Below are 16984 nucleotides of genomic sequence, written 5' to 3'. Positions count from 1 at the left end.
GCTTAAGTGCATCGGCGCGGTGAATCGGCGCCGCAAATATAATTAATGAGTATGTACGAGTACACGGGATGCGTCGCGCCGGCACACGTATCGCCGAAAGTGCTCTTGCGTTCGCTCCCGAGGAACCGCAATGATTTTTCATTAGGAAACCGGCTTCCACTCGAGCCGACGGTAATTGAAACGAAAGGGTTCTCCGCGACGTGTCCTACGCTTCGGCACCGAGGCACCGATCTTTCGATTTAATTATTTAATTGCAAAGGCCCTATGGTGTACAGAGCGGTCCTCGTGGGTACTCTAAAGGATTTTAAAGGATATTTCGTCACATTCATTCGTCAAGGCGAAAACTTCATGACTGTGTTGTTCGGCTTATCGTTATTTTCAAAGATGAAGCAGAGTGTCGAAGTGGAAGGGAAAGAACTACCCTTGTGTGTCGGAAAAAATAAAAAAAAATACGTATCTTTTTTTTTAATATATAACGTCGACGTTCGCTACGCGCGCGATAGGATTGGTTCCACCTCGTGTGGAATTGAACAGGTTATCCTGGCGATTTATCTCGTATCACAGGCGTACGTCGTACAATCCGCTCTCCCGTAACGTCACGATCCGGGAGAGATGCCCGTTACAGGGAGAACGCTCACGGCTAAATGACACGTCTCGATACGGCTTTATTAAAAACGGAGCATCGTGCGAAAGACAGATCCGGTCTCACGCTCTTCCTTTTTTTCCTCTTTCTCTTTCTCTCTCCCTTTCGCGCCCGTTCTCTTCCCTTCCCCGATAACGATACAGTTCTTTGTAGCGCAGCGTCGAGCCAATAACGAAAGCCGTCTCGTTAGCGCGATTTTTCACCCCGTTCCTCCCCGGGCTGTCGTGTCAGCAGCGTTCCCTCGCAGCTATACAGCGGCGGTCGCACGCGTCTCGCCGACGACAGATTTTAATTAACGATACGCGAGGCGGCGGCGGCATGCGGCTCGAAAAGGGGATGGATGATCGGTCTCGGTTTTGCGCCCGTGTCGTGGTTTTCGCTCTCGTCCCTCATCCACCCCTTTTCGACGCGGCTGACACCGCCGTCGTCGCGCCCGTCGCACCCCGACGGCGATTCGTCGCGCAAACCTTCTTCCGCTTCTTTGATCTCGACAGGAGAGAAAGACAAGATTGTATTTTAGCGGGGGAGAGTTGCGCGCGAGGCCGGCGGCTACCACCCCCCTGCGCGAGACGCTAATCTCCTCGAGTTCACGTGCGGATGCAAACGTCGGGAGGACGACTCCAAAGACAAAGGATGAGGGCTGCTAAGTAAGAGCGACCCCGAGTATTATAAGGGAAATAGAAAAAAGTTGCGCTCCGCTCCGGAATTTACTTCCGGAGTACGAGCTCTTTTCACGCGGAAGACAACGAGGTCGGAGTGCGTCCGTCACAAAAAAATTGTAGCGTAATTATTAAGGTACGAGTTTTCCCAGCTTAAATTCCAGCGGTAAAAGGACGTGCTCGTGTACTCCGGAGGATCTCTCTCTCTCTCTCTCTCTCTCTCTCTCTCTCTCTCTCTCTCTTTCTTTCTCTCCGTGCAGGTACTTTAATCTCCTCTCTCTCATTTATTTTTTTATGAACCGCGGGCGCGCTTTACGCCGTATTTGCCGCCGCCTGCGGTCAACCTCCGTGACAATCCCGGGGAGTGTTTTTCTCCATTCGCGTTTATCTGCGCAAATGCGAACACGCGGCGCGCAGAATGCGCGATGCGTGAGGCAGAAGCGGAGGATCTCACGCGGCATGGTATTTCGGAGAGCTCCTGTTTTGCACACGTTGCACAGCGAGTTAAAACGGAAACGGCTCGTAAAGAAACGTTACGATTTTGTTACAATATACACAAATATAAAGCAATAATACAAATTATTTTATGTATTTAGTCTTTGTTTTATTATACACTGCGCTCGCAATTATTAATCTAGTCTCGCCGTTTTCCACGTGTATACATCCCCCTACGTTCGTCCAAATCCCACGTCATAATTCCATTAAATCGCCTTGATAATTAAAGCGTCCGATGCGCTCTTCTTTATTCGTCTGTCGTCTGCTAAATCCATCGTTGGCCGCAAAGTGGCCGCGCCAGTCGGGGAGGCTTTCAAGCTTTAAAACTCCCCCATCCACCGACGACGGCCGCGACGGTGGGACCTGTCGCTCTTTCGTTTCTCCCTTACTATTCCAACCCCTTTTGGAAGGGAGGGGACTCCCGCGAGAGATAATGGCGATCGTCATTTAGTGACTCGGTCGGCGACGCCGGAGGATTTGCATGAAAATTTACCGTTTCGCGGGCCACCCCCGGCGGATGCAACTTTGTGCCGCAATAAAAAGAAAAAAAAAAAGGAAAGGAAAATTCCTTCAGCGTCGGTTGCAACGTCCCGGCGAATTATTCATAAACTTCAATTTTAACGTTCTCGCGCGGGACCAAGTCGCCACATGCCGATTATTTTTTCAGACACCCGAGAGCGACTCCGAAATTGTTTTTTAACGCGGGATGAGCGATCGCCCAGAACCACCGAGGAATTTCTAGCTTACATTTAATATTTAATGATATAAGATCAATATTATAACATTTATAATATAAAGTACACATGACAAAGGATTATAAGGGTATTTCTTTTTAAAAAAATAATTCTATATTACAAAAAAAGATATTACTCTATTATATATATTTCGGCGTTTTGAGTTATTCTCACCGTAATTGTATAACAAAAAAAAAAAAGAAGACTGACTCACTGGAAACTCGGTGAATCTTCCTCTGGAACATTTTCAATTTCTTTTATTCGGATTTCGATTGACGTACCGTGTTTGATAATTTCGTTCGCAAAAATAAAGAAACCTGTAGCACCGACCGCGTTCCGAGATAAGAAAAGTTCTCTTCGTTCCCCGTAGTCGGTAAGGACGGTACCAATCCGCGAGACACGCATGCGCGCGAGTCGACGCGGCTCGGCTCGACCCGCGGCGCGGCGCCGACGGCGCCGTCAGTCGGGAGCGCCTCGTTGAACGAGTGATTAACGGTGATCGTGTGATGACGGAGGTTGACGTCGAGGCGCCGGTCGTCGTCTGCGTAGGTGCGAAATTCGAGAGGCTGCCGCGCGCGCGCGCGCACAAGAGGGAAGAGAGCAAGTAGGCGCGAGAGAGAGAGAGAGAGAGAGAGAAACAAAAAGAAGAAAAGAGCTGCGCGATACTCGGCCTGACAATGACGGTCCTGTGACTCTCGAGTTTCTCGAGGCGTTGATCGCGCGAGGAGAGTGTGGCCAACATCATGGCGGCCACGAAGCAAGAGTCGCGCGCGGGCGACGAAAACTCGCCTTACTTTACAGACTTTCCCGCGCGGACGCGATACGGCTGGTTTAAATCCAACGATCCGGACACGATCGTCACGTGCGAGCCGCTGCCCGACGTGAACGTTTATTTGTACGGCGGTACTAACTGCAGAATCGTCGGCGGCGGCGGCACGAGAGGCAGCTACGAGTGGCGTTTCAGGATCTTTACAACAGGTAAGTGACACGCGGGCACCTCGTGCTCGTGTACTCGGCGTGTACTCAATATTTTGCGGGAAGGAGCACGTTAAATGTGTGCTCCGTTAAGTAAATCACGATTGTTGTCGGCGAACCTAACCTCTCGTGGCCGAGTGTTTTGCCGGCGACGTCAGATTTGCAAGCGCGAAAATACTTCAAGTTGGAGTACCTAAATTTTCTGATATAATAATCATCAAAGAATCTTTAGACAACCTTTCTTAAGCTGATGTCAATTTCTGACAATGTAGATTATTTAACTTTAATTTCGGTTCAACATTTTATTACAGCTTTATCTCTTTCCAATGTTTGTGTTTATTTTATCTGTTATTTTTGAAAAAAGATAAATTAAACCGACATTAAAGTTAATCTACATTAATCAAAATAAACAAATATAATTAATAAGTTTTTTCTTCTCGTTTTTCTGTTCGAATTTTTTATTGCTTTGACACGTGTGACAATCAAACAAATGCGTCACAGTAGAAAATTTGTACTTTTAATGCCTCAATAAACGACACGTATGATTACTTAAGCCATTACAATTCATATGTTTTGAACATCCTTCTCCTATCAATCCCCGATCCCGAAGGCGACCAAGAGTTACAGAATGTGGCCTTGATATCCGATGATCATCGAGCTAACTTCTTCCTGAAGTCGGTGCGAGACAAGGACGGCACGGAAATCGGCGTGACAAACGGCCAGGAGTGGCGGCAGAATCCCTGTCCAGGTAACCCTGGAGAGGGCAAGAGGCGATACCTGGTAACGGTCGGTTTCATTGCCAAGAAACACGGCACGTATCGGCAGGACCTGGTCTTTGGCTTCTCGAACTGGCCGGTATACCTCCAAAGGATCTGTGCGGACTACCTGCACATCGAGAACTACGAGAGAATACAGAGGGCGACGAATTATCAGCAGTCGCAGATTCCGTCGAGATGGGAGAGGCCGTACAAGTTCTACTCGCCCTTCATGCCGCACGCGAATCCGTGGGAGATCAAGCTGTCGCGAATCTACCCCTATCCGGACCGACAGAACTTCGTCCTCACGCAGAACACCCTACTGGACAGCCGGCTGACACCGGACAATTACCGGGGTCGCATGCACGAGATGATCGCCCTCGAGGAGATCGCCCGGCATGAGCAGCTCTCGAGATACAATCAGATCTCATGGTTACGTCTTATGGAGCATTACGTGCTGTTTAACAGCGACGGCTCTACTATGGTCAAATACACGCCGCCGGGTGAGCTCTTCGCTCAGGTGCGATTTTTTTCTGACTTCTAGAAGACTTTTCTCGTTCGCCGTGTTCGCGTGCGGATTGCCTAGGTTGTTTACAGTAGCGACAAAAAACATTGGAATTTTCATTATACTTCATTTTTAGGCACACAAAAAAATTCTTGTTTCGAGAATATATCCTTATTTTCGAGATGTGTAAATATTAAATTGAGATTATACCATTAAATAAAATATAAATTGCTTACATGAAAAAATTTCCTATAGTTTCACCAAAAATATATGTACATATTTCCATTATTAAATAATAAATTTCACAAATTAAGAGGAAAAAGTATTACATGGAAAATAATACAATATCTTCGAAGAATTATTTTTTATATTTTTTGTTGCATATGAAACAATGATTGTTTATTTAAATAGAATATATTAATTTTAATTTAATAATGGTTTTTCTGTGTAATAAAAATGTCAATTATATTTTTTATGTATTCAGAACATACAACTTATGCATATTAAGAAGATTTAGTTGAGAAACACATTATTGAATTATGTAAATATAATATTATAATGTATCATAAATATAACATCTAATATACTATTAAACAATGTGGCTAATAATTATATGAACACAAAAGTCGTGCATTTTTTTGCTCGCTACTGCATCCGTTTGTTGGATGATTTATCTTGCGAACATATACATTAATACATTTTTTCACGACTCTTACGTGAATTTTTTCCCTGCTCAATTACATTCACTTTTCGTTAAGATTGAATAACGACGCGTTTCTCGTCCGCTTACATCCAACGTGTGAAATTTGTTGCCATCGCAGATCCCACTCAGCCGGGACATCTTGGAGGACACACAGAGCGGCAGACTCCTGCAGCGCAGCTGTAATAGCGTTCTACTTAAGTTATGGAAGAATAAAACAAACAATGTCATTTTCGAAGCACACATCGAAGACAAGAGCTCGCACTCCATATACGTCAGACTGAGCAAAGAATGCGTGACTGTTTGGGATTTGGAGGCGCACAACGAGCTCGAGGTCGAAGTACAATTCACGTTGAGCCGTTTGAGCTTTTGCGAATGGCACTTGGCGGTGGATAGTCTCGAGAATTTGGACCTAGTGTTTCTAATGGACGAACCTTCTAAGACCAACAACGAGATTATTCGCGACTTTCTGCAGGTTGACGCTGACAATCTTAGTGTCCTCTCTAGTCTACTCCTGAACTCGCCGCTCAATCATGAACAGAAGCAAGTGGTCACCGCGATAACGTTGTCAATCAAGGCTTCCTCACCACCGGTCCTTTTGCTGGGCCCATTCGGCACGGGGAAGACATTCACCATAGCGCACATGCTACGTATGCTCGTACAGAATACGAACAATCGGATACTTCTGTGTACGCACAGCAACAGCGCCGCTGATCTTTACATCAAGGATTTTTTCCACGTCTGGTATAATAAGGATAAACGTTCTCGACTCAAACCTGTTAGGATATATTACAAATTGCGTGCATTGAACACGGTAGGTGAACAACGTTGCCTAGTTTCTAGAACATTGCAGAGAGAACTATGTACGTCTCTCAATGGCGGCTTGATTATTCTCGCGATTTAGGTGCATCCAACGGTCCAACAATACTCCCTAATGGACGAACATGGTCATTTCCGGGATCCGGTTGCGGCAGATCTACAAGATTGTGGCCTAATAGTGACTACACTGGCAACATCCAGTTGTCTGAAGAGTCTCAAATTGTCGCTGACTCACATAGTCATTGACGAGGCGGCCCAGGCCATGGAGTGCGAGGCGCTGATAGCTTTGACTCTAGCGAACCAAGAAACTCGCCTGCTCCTGGCGGGCGATCAGATGCAACTCGCGCCGGAAATCTACAGCGTGCTGGCGAACGAGCGAGGATTAGGCGTTAGCCTCCTTGAGAGAATGTACGCGTACTATCCGCCGGAACATCCATGTCGGATACATCTGTGTCAAAACTATCGTGCACACGCGGATATAATCAAGTACACGTCCGAAACGTTCTATGACGGACTGGTTAAACCCGCCAACTTGCAACTGCTCAAGCATCCCGTCATGAAACCGTTGATATTTTATGCTGTTAACGGTGTGGAAGAACAGGTACAGATTACTTTAAAAAAATGTCGAGTAAAAGCTTAGTGCAATTTGTCTATAAAAAAAAATAAAGACCCATGTATCCTTCAAATTTCAAATTATTTTGCTGTTTTATATATATTTTGTACATATTTACAGATTTTACACACGCGCGCACGCGCGCACACGCGCGCACACATGCACACACACACATACGCGCGCGCGAACTACGTAGGAACAAACTATTATATTATATTATTTTTAGTCCGCTTTTTTAAATCAGATGGACAAAATTCTGTAAAGTTTGACAATATGGAATACCGTTTTCTTGTATTAAACTCTTCAATTGGATTTTAGAATAAAGAGAACATCCAGATCGATTTCTGATTGTTAGGCTGCATGTTCAACGGGATATCACCATGCCACGGAGGCGGAAGAGCTAGCGAATCGTGTCCTGGAATTGAGGAGTGCATGGCCGACACAACAATGGGGCCCCTACAACGAAGGCTCTATTGGAGTCTTGTCGTACTATCCTGAACAAGTACAACGATTGCGAATCGAATTGCGCAAGCGTCTGCTTTTCGACGTGTCTGTCGAGAGGGTGTTAAACGTCCAAGGCAAGCAATTCACTGCAGTTTTTATCAGCACAGTTCGAACAAGGATATCTGACAGGTATTGACTTTTATACATACTAGAGTATTTTAGACAACGCTGACACGGCGTATCAATTATTTCGATTGTTACAGATCATCCGCCGAGGTAAAAATAAAGGATTATGGTTTTTTAACGGATCCACGTTTATTCAATACCGCGCTAACGAGAGCAAAGTGTTTCGTGGCGGTCGTAGGCGATCCGGTCGCTCTCCTAACTATAGGTCGCTGCAAAGATCTTTGGAGAAAATATCTCGAAGTGGCCGATCTGTATGGGATGGACCGAAACGAATTACAGACACACCTGAATCAGGTCTCCAAGCTTCAAATATCGCCTTTGAATCCGCACGCGAAGGAATTTTTTCCCAGGACGCAGCCTCTATGCTTCGTCCAGTATATTCAAGTGCCGATTTGGTATCCGGTAATCTATCCTCAGCAACAGCCAATGTGATAAAATCTAATATTTTTATCGATTATTTTGGGACGCGGCCATCCACTTCAAGAATCTCAAAACTATTTCGCTGTGACTATTTATCAGTACTTTCTTCGATCGTATCGATCGCCGAAAAATGAGAAACTGTATTAAACTTCTTATATGTGTGCATTGATTCTACAATTTTTTATTTGTGTGACGGTATGAGTGTCTGTAATGTATAAATGTGCATACAAGAGAATTTCATTAAAAGTATAAAACGTTTTAATTTTTTATGTGAAAATGAATTATCTATTAAGAAACTGTTAAAAAATATACATGAATTACCTCAAATGTATTTCACTTTAACAGTTTGTTGAGTTTCTTCGTTTTATCTAGATGTTTAAGCAACGTGGACATATTTTATATATACGTGTAACATGTGTAATGTATACAGACAGAGCGAGAAATCCATCATCAATATAATGTATTTAGATTTTCTTTAGATTCAACATAATTATAAGATAATGTATTTCTAAATAAAAAATATATGAGAGATATACATATTTTATGTAATTTTTTTTCTTATTTGGAAAGAATATAATTTTGTAGGAAGGTGTGAAATGTCATTCTCCGATTATTCTCGAGAGCCAACGTTTCATTCCTACGCGAAAGTATACGCGCTATTATGTTAACGAACGGCATCTAAAATATCGCGTGTTAATTTTCTCGTATTAATAACGCGATGTTACCCGGAGGGGAGATAGTATAGTATACCAGGACATATACAACGGCGACAGGTACATCACTGATACGCGACCCGGGTATTGTCTAACGCCTAGAGGCAGAGCACGTAGATCGCGCGTACACACGCAGGCACGTGTGCTACGTGCATCTTCGACACCACCGCATCCACCACGAATATTCGATACGTAATTCTATGCCTCGCGACTTGTCTCTTGCGCGATCCGATCTGTCGCTGTTAGTAGTACCGTCTCACAGAATATCCGTATGTTGACGCTAATTGAACGCGGGGTGCAAGGAGGTTTCCGTCCAAGGAATATTGCGAGGTACCAAGTTTCCTTCTTGACACAAAATGATACGCGTTGGCGTTGAGTGTAAGATACCCGATTACGTGAATAATTTCAGGGCAGGAAAGGGGCAAAAAGGTTATATGGTTAAATTGAAGACGAAATTGCAAATTTATTTCAGGAAAAGGTAGTTCTCCATTTATGTATTATTTTTTACTGTACTTAAGATGTAGAAACTTATTACAAATATAGGAGTTTTCTATTAAACAAATTCTATCTATCAACACGGTAAAAATAAAACCTCAAAATTTTCCTGACTCGTTTTTAGTAACGGAAAATATCCATAACTTTAATAAATTTTTTGTTTATATATAAATTAATTTTTTCCATCTCAAATATACTAATAAATAATATTTAATCTCAGACTGTCGTTTTATTCTTTTCTCTGAAACCAATTCATAAATTTTGCTTTTAATTTGACCATGCAAAAACCTTCTGTTCCTCCTTTAAATAATTTGATGCAAACAGAATGTGTGGTACATAAAAACATTCGATAAACTATACATAACTCGAAGAAAAATATATGATTATCTCACGCGCTTATGCAGTATTAATTGAGATTTAATGGTATTAGAATGCGATACATGCTAAAATGTCCGAGCTCTGCTGTTCGGATAATTCAATCGAGGTTTTATCGGACGAAACGGATGAAGTTTTATTGAAAAATCTTAAGCTTGTTGAATATTCAGCCTTATCGCGAAAAATATTACAGCAATCCCGGGAGGGCCGAACTTCACGCGGCGCATACCGCACGCGATCGATTTTTCGTGTGCAACGAAAAGGAGAAATATTACCGAAATTCCGCCGATAATTCCAATCGTGTTTCCCGTAATTAGTGAAAATTTAAATATGGTACATACGCGCTAATATGCAAGTTTACGTACAAATACATGTCGCTCTTTTCATCTTCTAATCAATCAGACCGAATATTTCCACAAAATGGTTTTGGTACAATTCGCACAAGTAATTTTCCAACAAATATCAGTTTTTGCCCATGTTTTACGAAGTAGACAGCTGCTGCTCGAAGCTCGAAGGAATCAAGGTGATAGATGTATCCGATTTTTAATTGCGCTGTCGCTTGGAAAATTCGTTAACGTGAAAAGAATGGAAAAAAAATTCTCATATTTTTAATTGATAAAGATTTGAAAAAAAAATACCCTTAAACTTTTTCAGATTTCATAAGAATCCTTCGAAAATTATAGAATCTTTTGTTAGAATAAAGAATTGTAGAAAAGATGTAGAGTTCTTTTCTCAACATTTCTGACACGTATTCCAATTTGTATTTAAAAAAACTTGAAGAATATTTTAAAAGGTTACAAAATTATATATATATACAGAAATTCTAAAAAATTCTGTAAAATTTATATAGAAATTCTAAGGAGAATTTTCTCCAGGGATGGAGAAAATAGCGGCGTATTTTAGTGTGAAGAATGGCCACGTACAAAAACCTATGTCTGTCTATTATATTTTATGTTCGCTCGCAAACGTCTACAGGTAGGATCCAGGGTCGGCCGTGCCTTTGGGACGATAAAAGAGAGACAGAGGGAAAAAGAGAGGAAAAAAAGAAATGATAGAGGAAAGGACGAAAAAGAAGCGTCGCGCGGTATCAATTGCGGCAATTAATAAAAGGTAACGAGAGTATCGGGTAAATGAGGATCCTCGAGAAAGAGACTCGTTTCCGTCCATCCACGCGAGCCTCTCGAATCGACGAGATAAAAACAAATCGATCGCCGGGTCGGAACGTTTAATTAGAAGCAAATAGTTGCAGGGCGCGGACGCGGCTTGTGATAGAACTTTGTTATCTTATCGGAGCCAATTACAACGACGCTCTCGGCCTCCCGAGGGAGCGCTCGAACGGCCACCGGTACCACCGTAATCGCGATTATTAATACCAGTAATGGCGTTTCCGGTGAAGCTGTGCGCGTCTCGACCCACAGCTCGTTTGTCCCACGAATCCCTAGCTTGAAAATTCAGCTCACCCACGTAACCGTCGAGGACATTTCCCTCCGTTAAACCGCCATTGCCGACCGCGTATGCGTTTGCCTTCTCCCTGGCTTACCTTTCTGACATGCAAATGAGTTATTGGCGCGCGGGATGGTGAAACGAATCTCGGTTTTATTCGCGACGAAGCACGTGGTATTCCACCCCGATTAATGTTCTCTATTTTCCAGAAAAATAAAAAATCGAGGGAAAAATCACGTTTTTTATCCCCCCCCCCCCAAAAAAAAACACGGGAAAACGACTGTAATAATGGGGTGCAACCGTTTTTAAGCGGTTTTATCGCAAAAATAAAATTCAGGAAAACATCAGTTTTGTTTCCGAAAAATTTAATGTTATAATGAGAACGGATTTTAATGGTGAATTACTGTTTATTATGCCTCTTAAAGTTATAAAAGAAACCTTAAAATTGATTACATTAATTACATTAATATTAGGAAAGGATAATCAAGATAACATAGTTTAAAAAATCTCGAAAAAAAAAAATTGTTTTTTTTCCAAATTTCTAGACTAAGAATACTACCCCTGGTCGACGAAACGAGCAAAATTCTCGATGTTTGTCGACCGGTGCACCAATTTGCGTGCGCATAATTGCGAGGTCGGATAAGCGCGTTTCCGAAAATGCTATCTCTGCTCGGAGCAGCGCCCGTTTCGTGAGCGAGATAAGACGCTTTTAATATCCACGAACGACTTACGGAACTCGAGCAATTATTTCGATAAACAGGACGCCGATAGACATTTCGCCACGACCGCGTGGGACGAATGAGCGAAATGCCTGTGCCAAACGACTTCGCCACGTATGTATGTACATACATATTTGCCTGCAATATGATTTTCCAACCAAAAAAAGGGCAAAGAATTACGAACGATCGATATTGGAACCGCATGTTAAACGATTGAAATCCGTTATCGAAACTCGTGCGGACGCACGAATAATTAACTTGCAATTGTCCTCTCGCGCCATCGGCGCCCGTTTCCATCGAGTTGCGTTAAATAAAACGATAAATCTTGCGTATCGCGCACACGCGACGCCTTTCCCTTCGGTAAAATTACATCCGCCGTTCATTCCACCCGGTACTTCTCGGGTTGCAGATAAAAATATTCGAACGCTTAATCCGGGATTAATCGCTTAGTTTTCCTTGCGGATAAACGATTACTTGAGTTTTTTACAACTCAATTGGAAATCAATATTAATTATATACTGTACATAATTGATCGTTTTATTTATCGTTTTATTCGTCACGATTTATTAGTTTTAAGATTATTGTATACAGAGATTTACTCGATATTTTCTAAAATAGTAAGAAGATAAAAATAGTAAGAAGAAGTAAAAACAGATAAAAGTATTCTTGTTCTCAGTAAAGAAATTTAATCAAGTTGAAAGATTTCGTCAAATTAACTATTTTCTTCTTAGTTTAATATTTATAATCCTCCGCATAAATCTCCAAAAATCCCTTCAAATAATGTAAATCAAATGGTACAATTAAATTCACCGATTAAACTCGACGGTATGCATCTCGGATTATCATATATGCGAAAATATATCTTGTGGATTCACAGATAAAATACGGGCAACACTTGTAGTCTTCGCGCGCACAAGTGCATAAACGGAAGCATAGAATCGTACGTTATCTCCATCAGTTCGTATCGCGTACGTGTGTCCATTATACGCTTGCTTTCGCGGATCGTGTGTACGTACATATGTCTGAGGGCCTTCGCATTCCGTTCGTATGAAATGGCTATCCCGTGACTAGATTGCAATCGCCGAACTTTGAACATCCATGCGAAACGTAAAAAGGTACGCGGAAGGGCAGCGACGGCGGCGGAGAGAAAAAGAGGAAGAACCAGATGCACCGCGTCGGGAAACCCGTCGTTTTCAAAACGGCGATATATTCTTCGCGAATGATTTTCCCCTGATCGCTACGTATCTGATAGCTCGACTATGACGGACGTCTACGATGGTTGATTTATCGCCGGCACGGGGAATCCCTCCGTAAATTGCAAACTCCACTCGCATGAATAATTATTCGACAGATAATGGTCTGATTTCCACGCCGAGACTCGAGACAGCAACTTATCGTGTCATCGAGGCGAACGAGCGAAGAGAAGTGCCCCTAATTCGCGATCTCGCTGCGTAAGAAAAATGTATTGATTTATACCAATTAGAATGCATTAAGTGAGACAAAACAGAACTTCGGTTGTTCCAATTGGACTCGATACTTTTAGAAGTTTGATAATTAAAAAAATATTCTTAATATATTATTTAAAATAATTGAAAAAAATTAAATTGAATAGTCGCTTTTCTTAGTAGTAGAACTGACATTTTCCTATACATAAATTTAGTCATTATTATCAGAGCAAGAAATTCTGATATAACAGAGAGGAATTAATTACGTTTCATCTGGTAATTTCGAGATCAATTTTGATACGTCTATCTTCCAACAGACATTAATCGAATCTACTAGACGTCCAATTTTTATTTTTTTTTTCCAGCAGATTGTTTTCCAACGAATAATCCTGGTAAATCGTCGGAATTCCTTGGCGTTTCGTGCACATTTCACAGCGTCGAAGACACGTTAATACCATCAGATTTATAAACGCGTTAAAAAAGGGGATCCCACGCGAGTTCCCGATCGATCAGGAATTAACGAAATTCGCGGCGACGGTCTGTACGCGCACGGATTTCGGTGCGTGACCGCGGCGCGATCCGATTGCGATCCTATGGCTTCGTTTTTGAATGACCATAGAAATTGGGAGCGCGGGGGATGAGCGTAATACTCACCCCCCCCCCACCCTTCCCGTTCGCGACACGGCGCACAGCCGGTGCTCCTCATCGCGTGTCGCGTGTCCGTGACAGGATTTTCTCGAGAGCGAATCTCGCGCGCGCGCACGCGGTCGTCGACGGTGTGTTAAATTCCGCGCGGGATCGTCCTACATAAATGTTGCTGAAAACTTTTCCATTGTCCCGCGCGTATTACTCGTTTCACCGCTCCCGTTGCGCCGGACAGAAATGCCTAGACTATCCTCCGGATTAATGGCACCGCGGTTTGCGGAACAAGCGCACCGTTCCGCAGCCGGGTGGCAGAGGAACATACGTCCGAAAAGTTACTTTTTCTAACGAAAAAAATATATACGTGAAAGATGAAGGACAAAATAAGAGGAATTAAATATGGATAATTCGACGAGCTAAAAAATTACATATAAGATAACGTAGAGATATTTGAAGATCATTTATTTCTCTTTGTTTAGAGAAAATATAAGTTTCTGCAAAACGATATTTAAATGCAATTTTTACCTTGAGAAAAATATTTTTCAATGTTTGATTAAACTTCAATTCAAGTATATTTGATTTAAATACATACACGGATCTAATTCCGAAAGTACAGAATTTGAAAGATGATTGAACACACAATGCCAGCGACATGTTGTCTTCTATTGTCATTAATTTTTTTTATAAAAATTCGCGAGTCACAAGACAATATACATGAATGAGCCATATTTATGACTAATCGATTTTACATTATTAAGAAAAAATGATTAAAAAAACAATTTTTTCAGGAAAAAAAGAGATAATTTAAATTTAAAAGTAAAATTTCCTTCAAATTTCTCTGAGTATCAATAAAATTCCATGAAAATCCAATGATTTTCCAAGATGAAAAATAAATCACCTGAAAATTCCAGGTCTTCCGATTTTCCCCGATAATTAAACACCCTGGTCGAACAATTTATTTAAATTAACAACTTTTTTCTCAGTGTAACTAAAACATAATTATCGCGTCGCGTCGTTATTTTTTTCAACGACTACAGACAAGTTTAACGTTATTTTTACCTTATTTTTTGCCGCGTAAGTTACGAAGCTTGTTTTCCTGATTGCAACCGGTGGTAAAGGGATAATTTCTGTCCTGTGCTTTCTCGCACTTCCGACACGGAGAAATTACATTCCGGAGGAAACGTAAATGGACTCGATCACTTTGGGATTCAATTTTATGATTATCTCTCTAGCACAAGTGTTACCGATTTTAAGTCGGGATTTGATCTTAATGTATTCACTCTTTTCTTATTTCTTCTCGCCCCATTTCCCTTCTTATCCGCGAAAGGTGGTCGAAGAAGGCATCGGTATCGAATCAGGCAGCATGCCAAATCGCACACCCGCGGGAAGATAAAGAAAAAGAAAAGAACAATCGACCGAAGGGCGGGGAAGCCATTCGCGAAAGAGTCTCCCCACGAAATAGCCCTCCTTCCTTAATCACCCTTCGTTTTAACGGCCTCTTTTGAAGGAAGTGGAACGAGGAAATCGTCGCGCCGACGGTAAGTGCCTCGGTGATCCACTTTTCATGTTCGACGTCTCGTCGCCGATACGATTTCGGTATCGCGCGCATTACTTTTTATTCGACCGGCGTTTAATTAACCCCGGTGTCGCGCCGATCGATAACAATTTTTGCATGATATGTCATAATACAATAAAGTCAAACGGTGTTCGGGGTAACTGAAAGAGTTACAAATTCGATTATTTGCCGTTATGCATCGGCGGAAAAAAAAAGAGAGAAGAATTTAACGGGGCTCGATAGCACGAGCGAAAATTATTTCTGCAGAATGATTCGTTACATGTGGCTGATCAAATATCGGCACGCCAAACGAATATACTCGCCTGGTGAAATGTTAAAAAGGGAGAATAAATAAAAAAAAAGTCCAACGGCGGCACATACACGCGACGGATGGTATCCGTGCCGATAGCAACGGCACAAAGGGCTGCAATCTCCCGTATCCGTGGGAAAAATGGGAAACGACTTCTGGCGTGGGTTACGCAAGACACGGAAATATATTGAAAATTCTCGGGGGTTCGAAAAATATGCGTTTTGTGGTGACGCAAAGGAAATCCCGAGATCGACAAAGCGTTTTTCTTTGTCGCAGCACCTTTTGGCGTGACGCGATATGCTATAAGTCTTAATTAATTACTCATCAGGGGTGACTTTTACATTCCAGCAACGAGAAAGTAAAGTTCAGCATCACTAACTTTATTTATTTAGCGAGATTTATTTAGTTTTCTCTTCACTTTTCCTCAAAAAATATTGAACTGAATTAAACAAAAAATATTAGACTATTAATTAGCTAATTAAGAGAAGCGACTCAATTTACTATTCTTCTTTTATAAGTAAACAATTATCTTTAACAAAAATATTTTCTTGATAATCTTAAAATTCACTCATCAGAAATTTTAAACATACTCATTTTCATATAGTCAAAAAACAACTTATATATACCTTCTATTTCAAGAATATTATAAAATTTTACTAAAAAAAAAAAATAATAAGCAAATCAAATTTATTTTAATTTAACAGACTTTTAATACTCTTAATTGAAGTATTAATCTTATTTTCAGAATGTAGGTACTTTGGATAAATTTAATGTGATAAACTTGAAATAGATTTTTTGCGGATATATAAAAGTGATATTTATTTAATTTAAATTTATCTTATAGTACGTATTTGTGTGTACGTTTGTGTGTTTACATACATATTCAAAAACAAAAAAATTCTAGAATAATTAATAATATACAGTATTAATGACAAAAGATGTAATTTTTGAAATGTAAAAATCACGTAAGCGTTTATATAAGGAGAAAATATGACTATTTCGAATTAATGGGATTTGAAAGAAACTACGGTCGTAAAAAGAATCTTTCGCTATCCAAGAGCAAGGATAATAAGTCTGTAACGTGTCGGTGCTGCTTACCTTCTCAGAGTCGCCAATCGCTGTTCTTGCGCCGTGATGTATCCGTTCAACGTGTCGATCAGCACGGCTTCCGTCTCGAGCAGCTCTTCCATATCCGCCAGGGCGGTGTAGAGTTCTGCCGCGGCATCGCGTGTCGTCGCCGAAAGCAATATCGTTAGGATGGCCAACAAAGTTGCCTTCTTCATCTTCGCGATCGATCCTGTAAATTGAAAACAAATTTATGAATATATATTGCTCATAA

General features: G+C 41.5%; 2 protein-coding genes across 2 annotated transcripts in view; one reads left to right on the top strand and one right to left on the bottom strand.

The window, feature by feature from the left end:
* Positions 1–16984, bottom strand: part of LOC105836482 (prolyl 4-hydroxylase subunit alpha-1) — a 100002-nt gene that overhangs the window by 10270 nt on the left and 72748 nt on the right. Inside the window, exon 3 of the mRNA XM_012680540.3 lies at positions 16744–16942. Coding sequence (XP_012535994.1) covers positions 16744–16928 — 185 coding nt within the window. The 5' untranslated portion in view covers positions 16929–16942. The remainder of the gene's footprint in view (positions 1–16743; positions 16943–16984) is intronic.
* On the top strand, positions 2977–10128 carry LOC105837272 (probable helicase with zinc finger domain). Its single transcript, XM_012681887.3, has 6 exons — positions 2977–3509; positions 4117–4781; positions 5588–6280; positions 6371–6886; positions 7254–7531; positions 7606–10128. The coding sequence occupies exons 1-6, from the start codon at positions 3275–3277 to the stop codon at positions 7958–7960; spliced, it is 2742 nt and encodes a 913-aa protein (XP_012537341.1). The 5' UTR covers positions 2977–3274; the 3' UTR covers positions 7961–10128.

This window comes from Monomorium pharaonis, chromosome 7 (genome assembly GCF_013373865.1).
Source record: "Monomorium pharaonis isolate MP-MQ-018 chromosome 7, ASM1337386v2, whole genome shotgun sequence".
NCBI classification, from domain to species: domain Eukaryota; kingdom Metazoa; phylum Arthropoda; class Insecta; order Hymenoptera; family Formicidae; genus Monomorium; species Monomorium pharaonis.
This window is presented reverse-complemented; position numbering and strand designations above follow the sequence as displayed.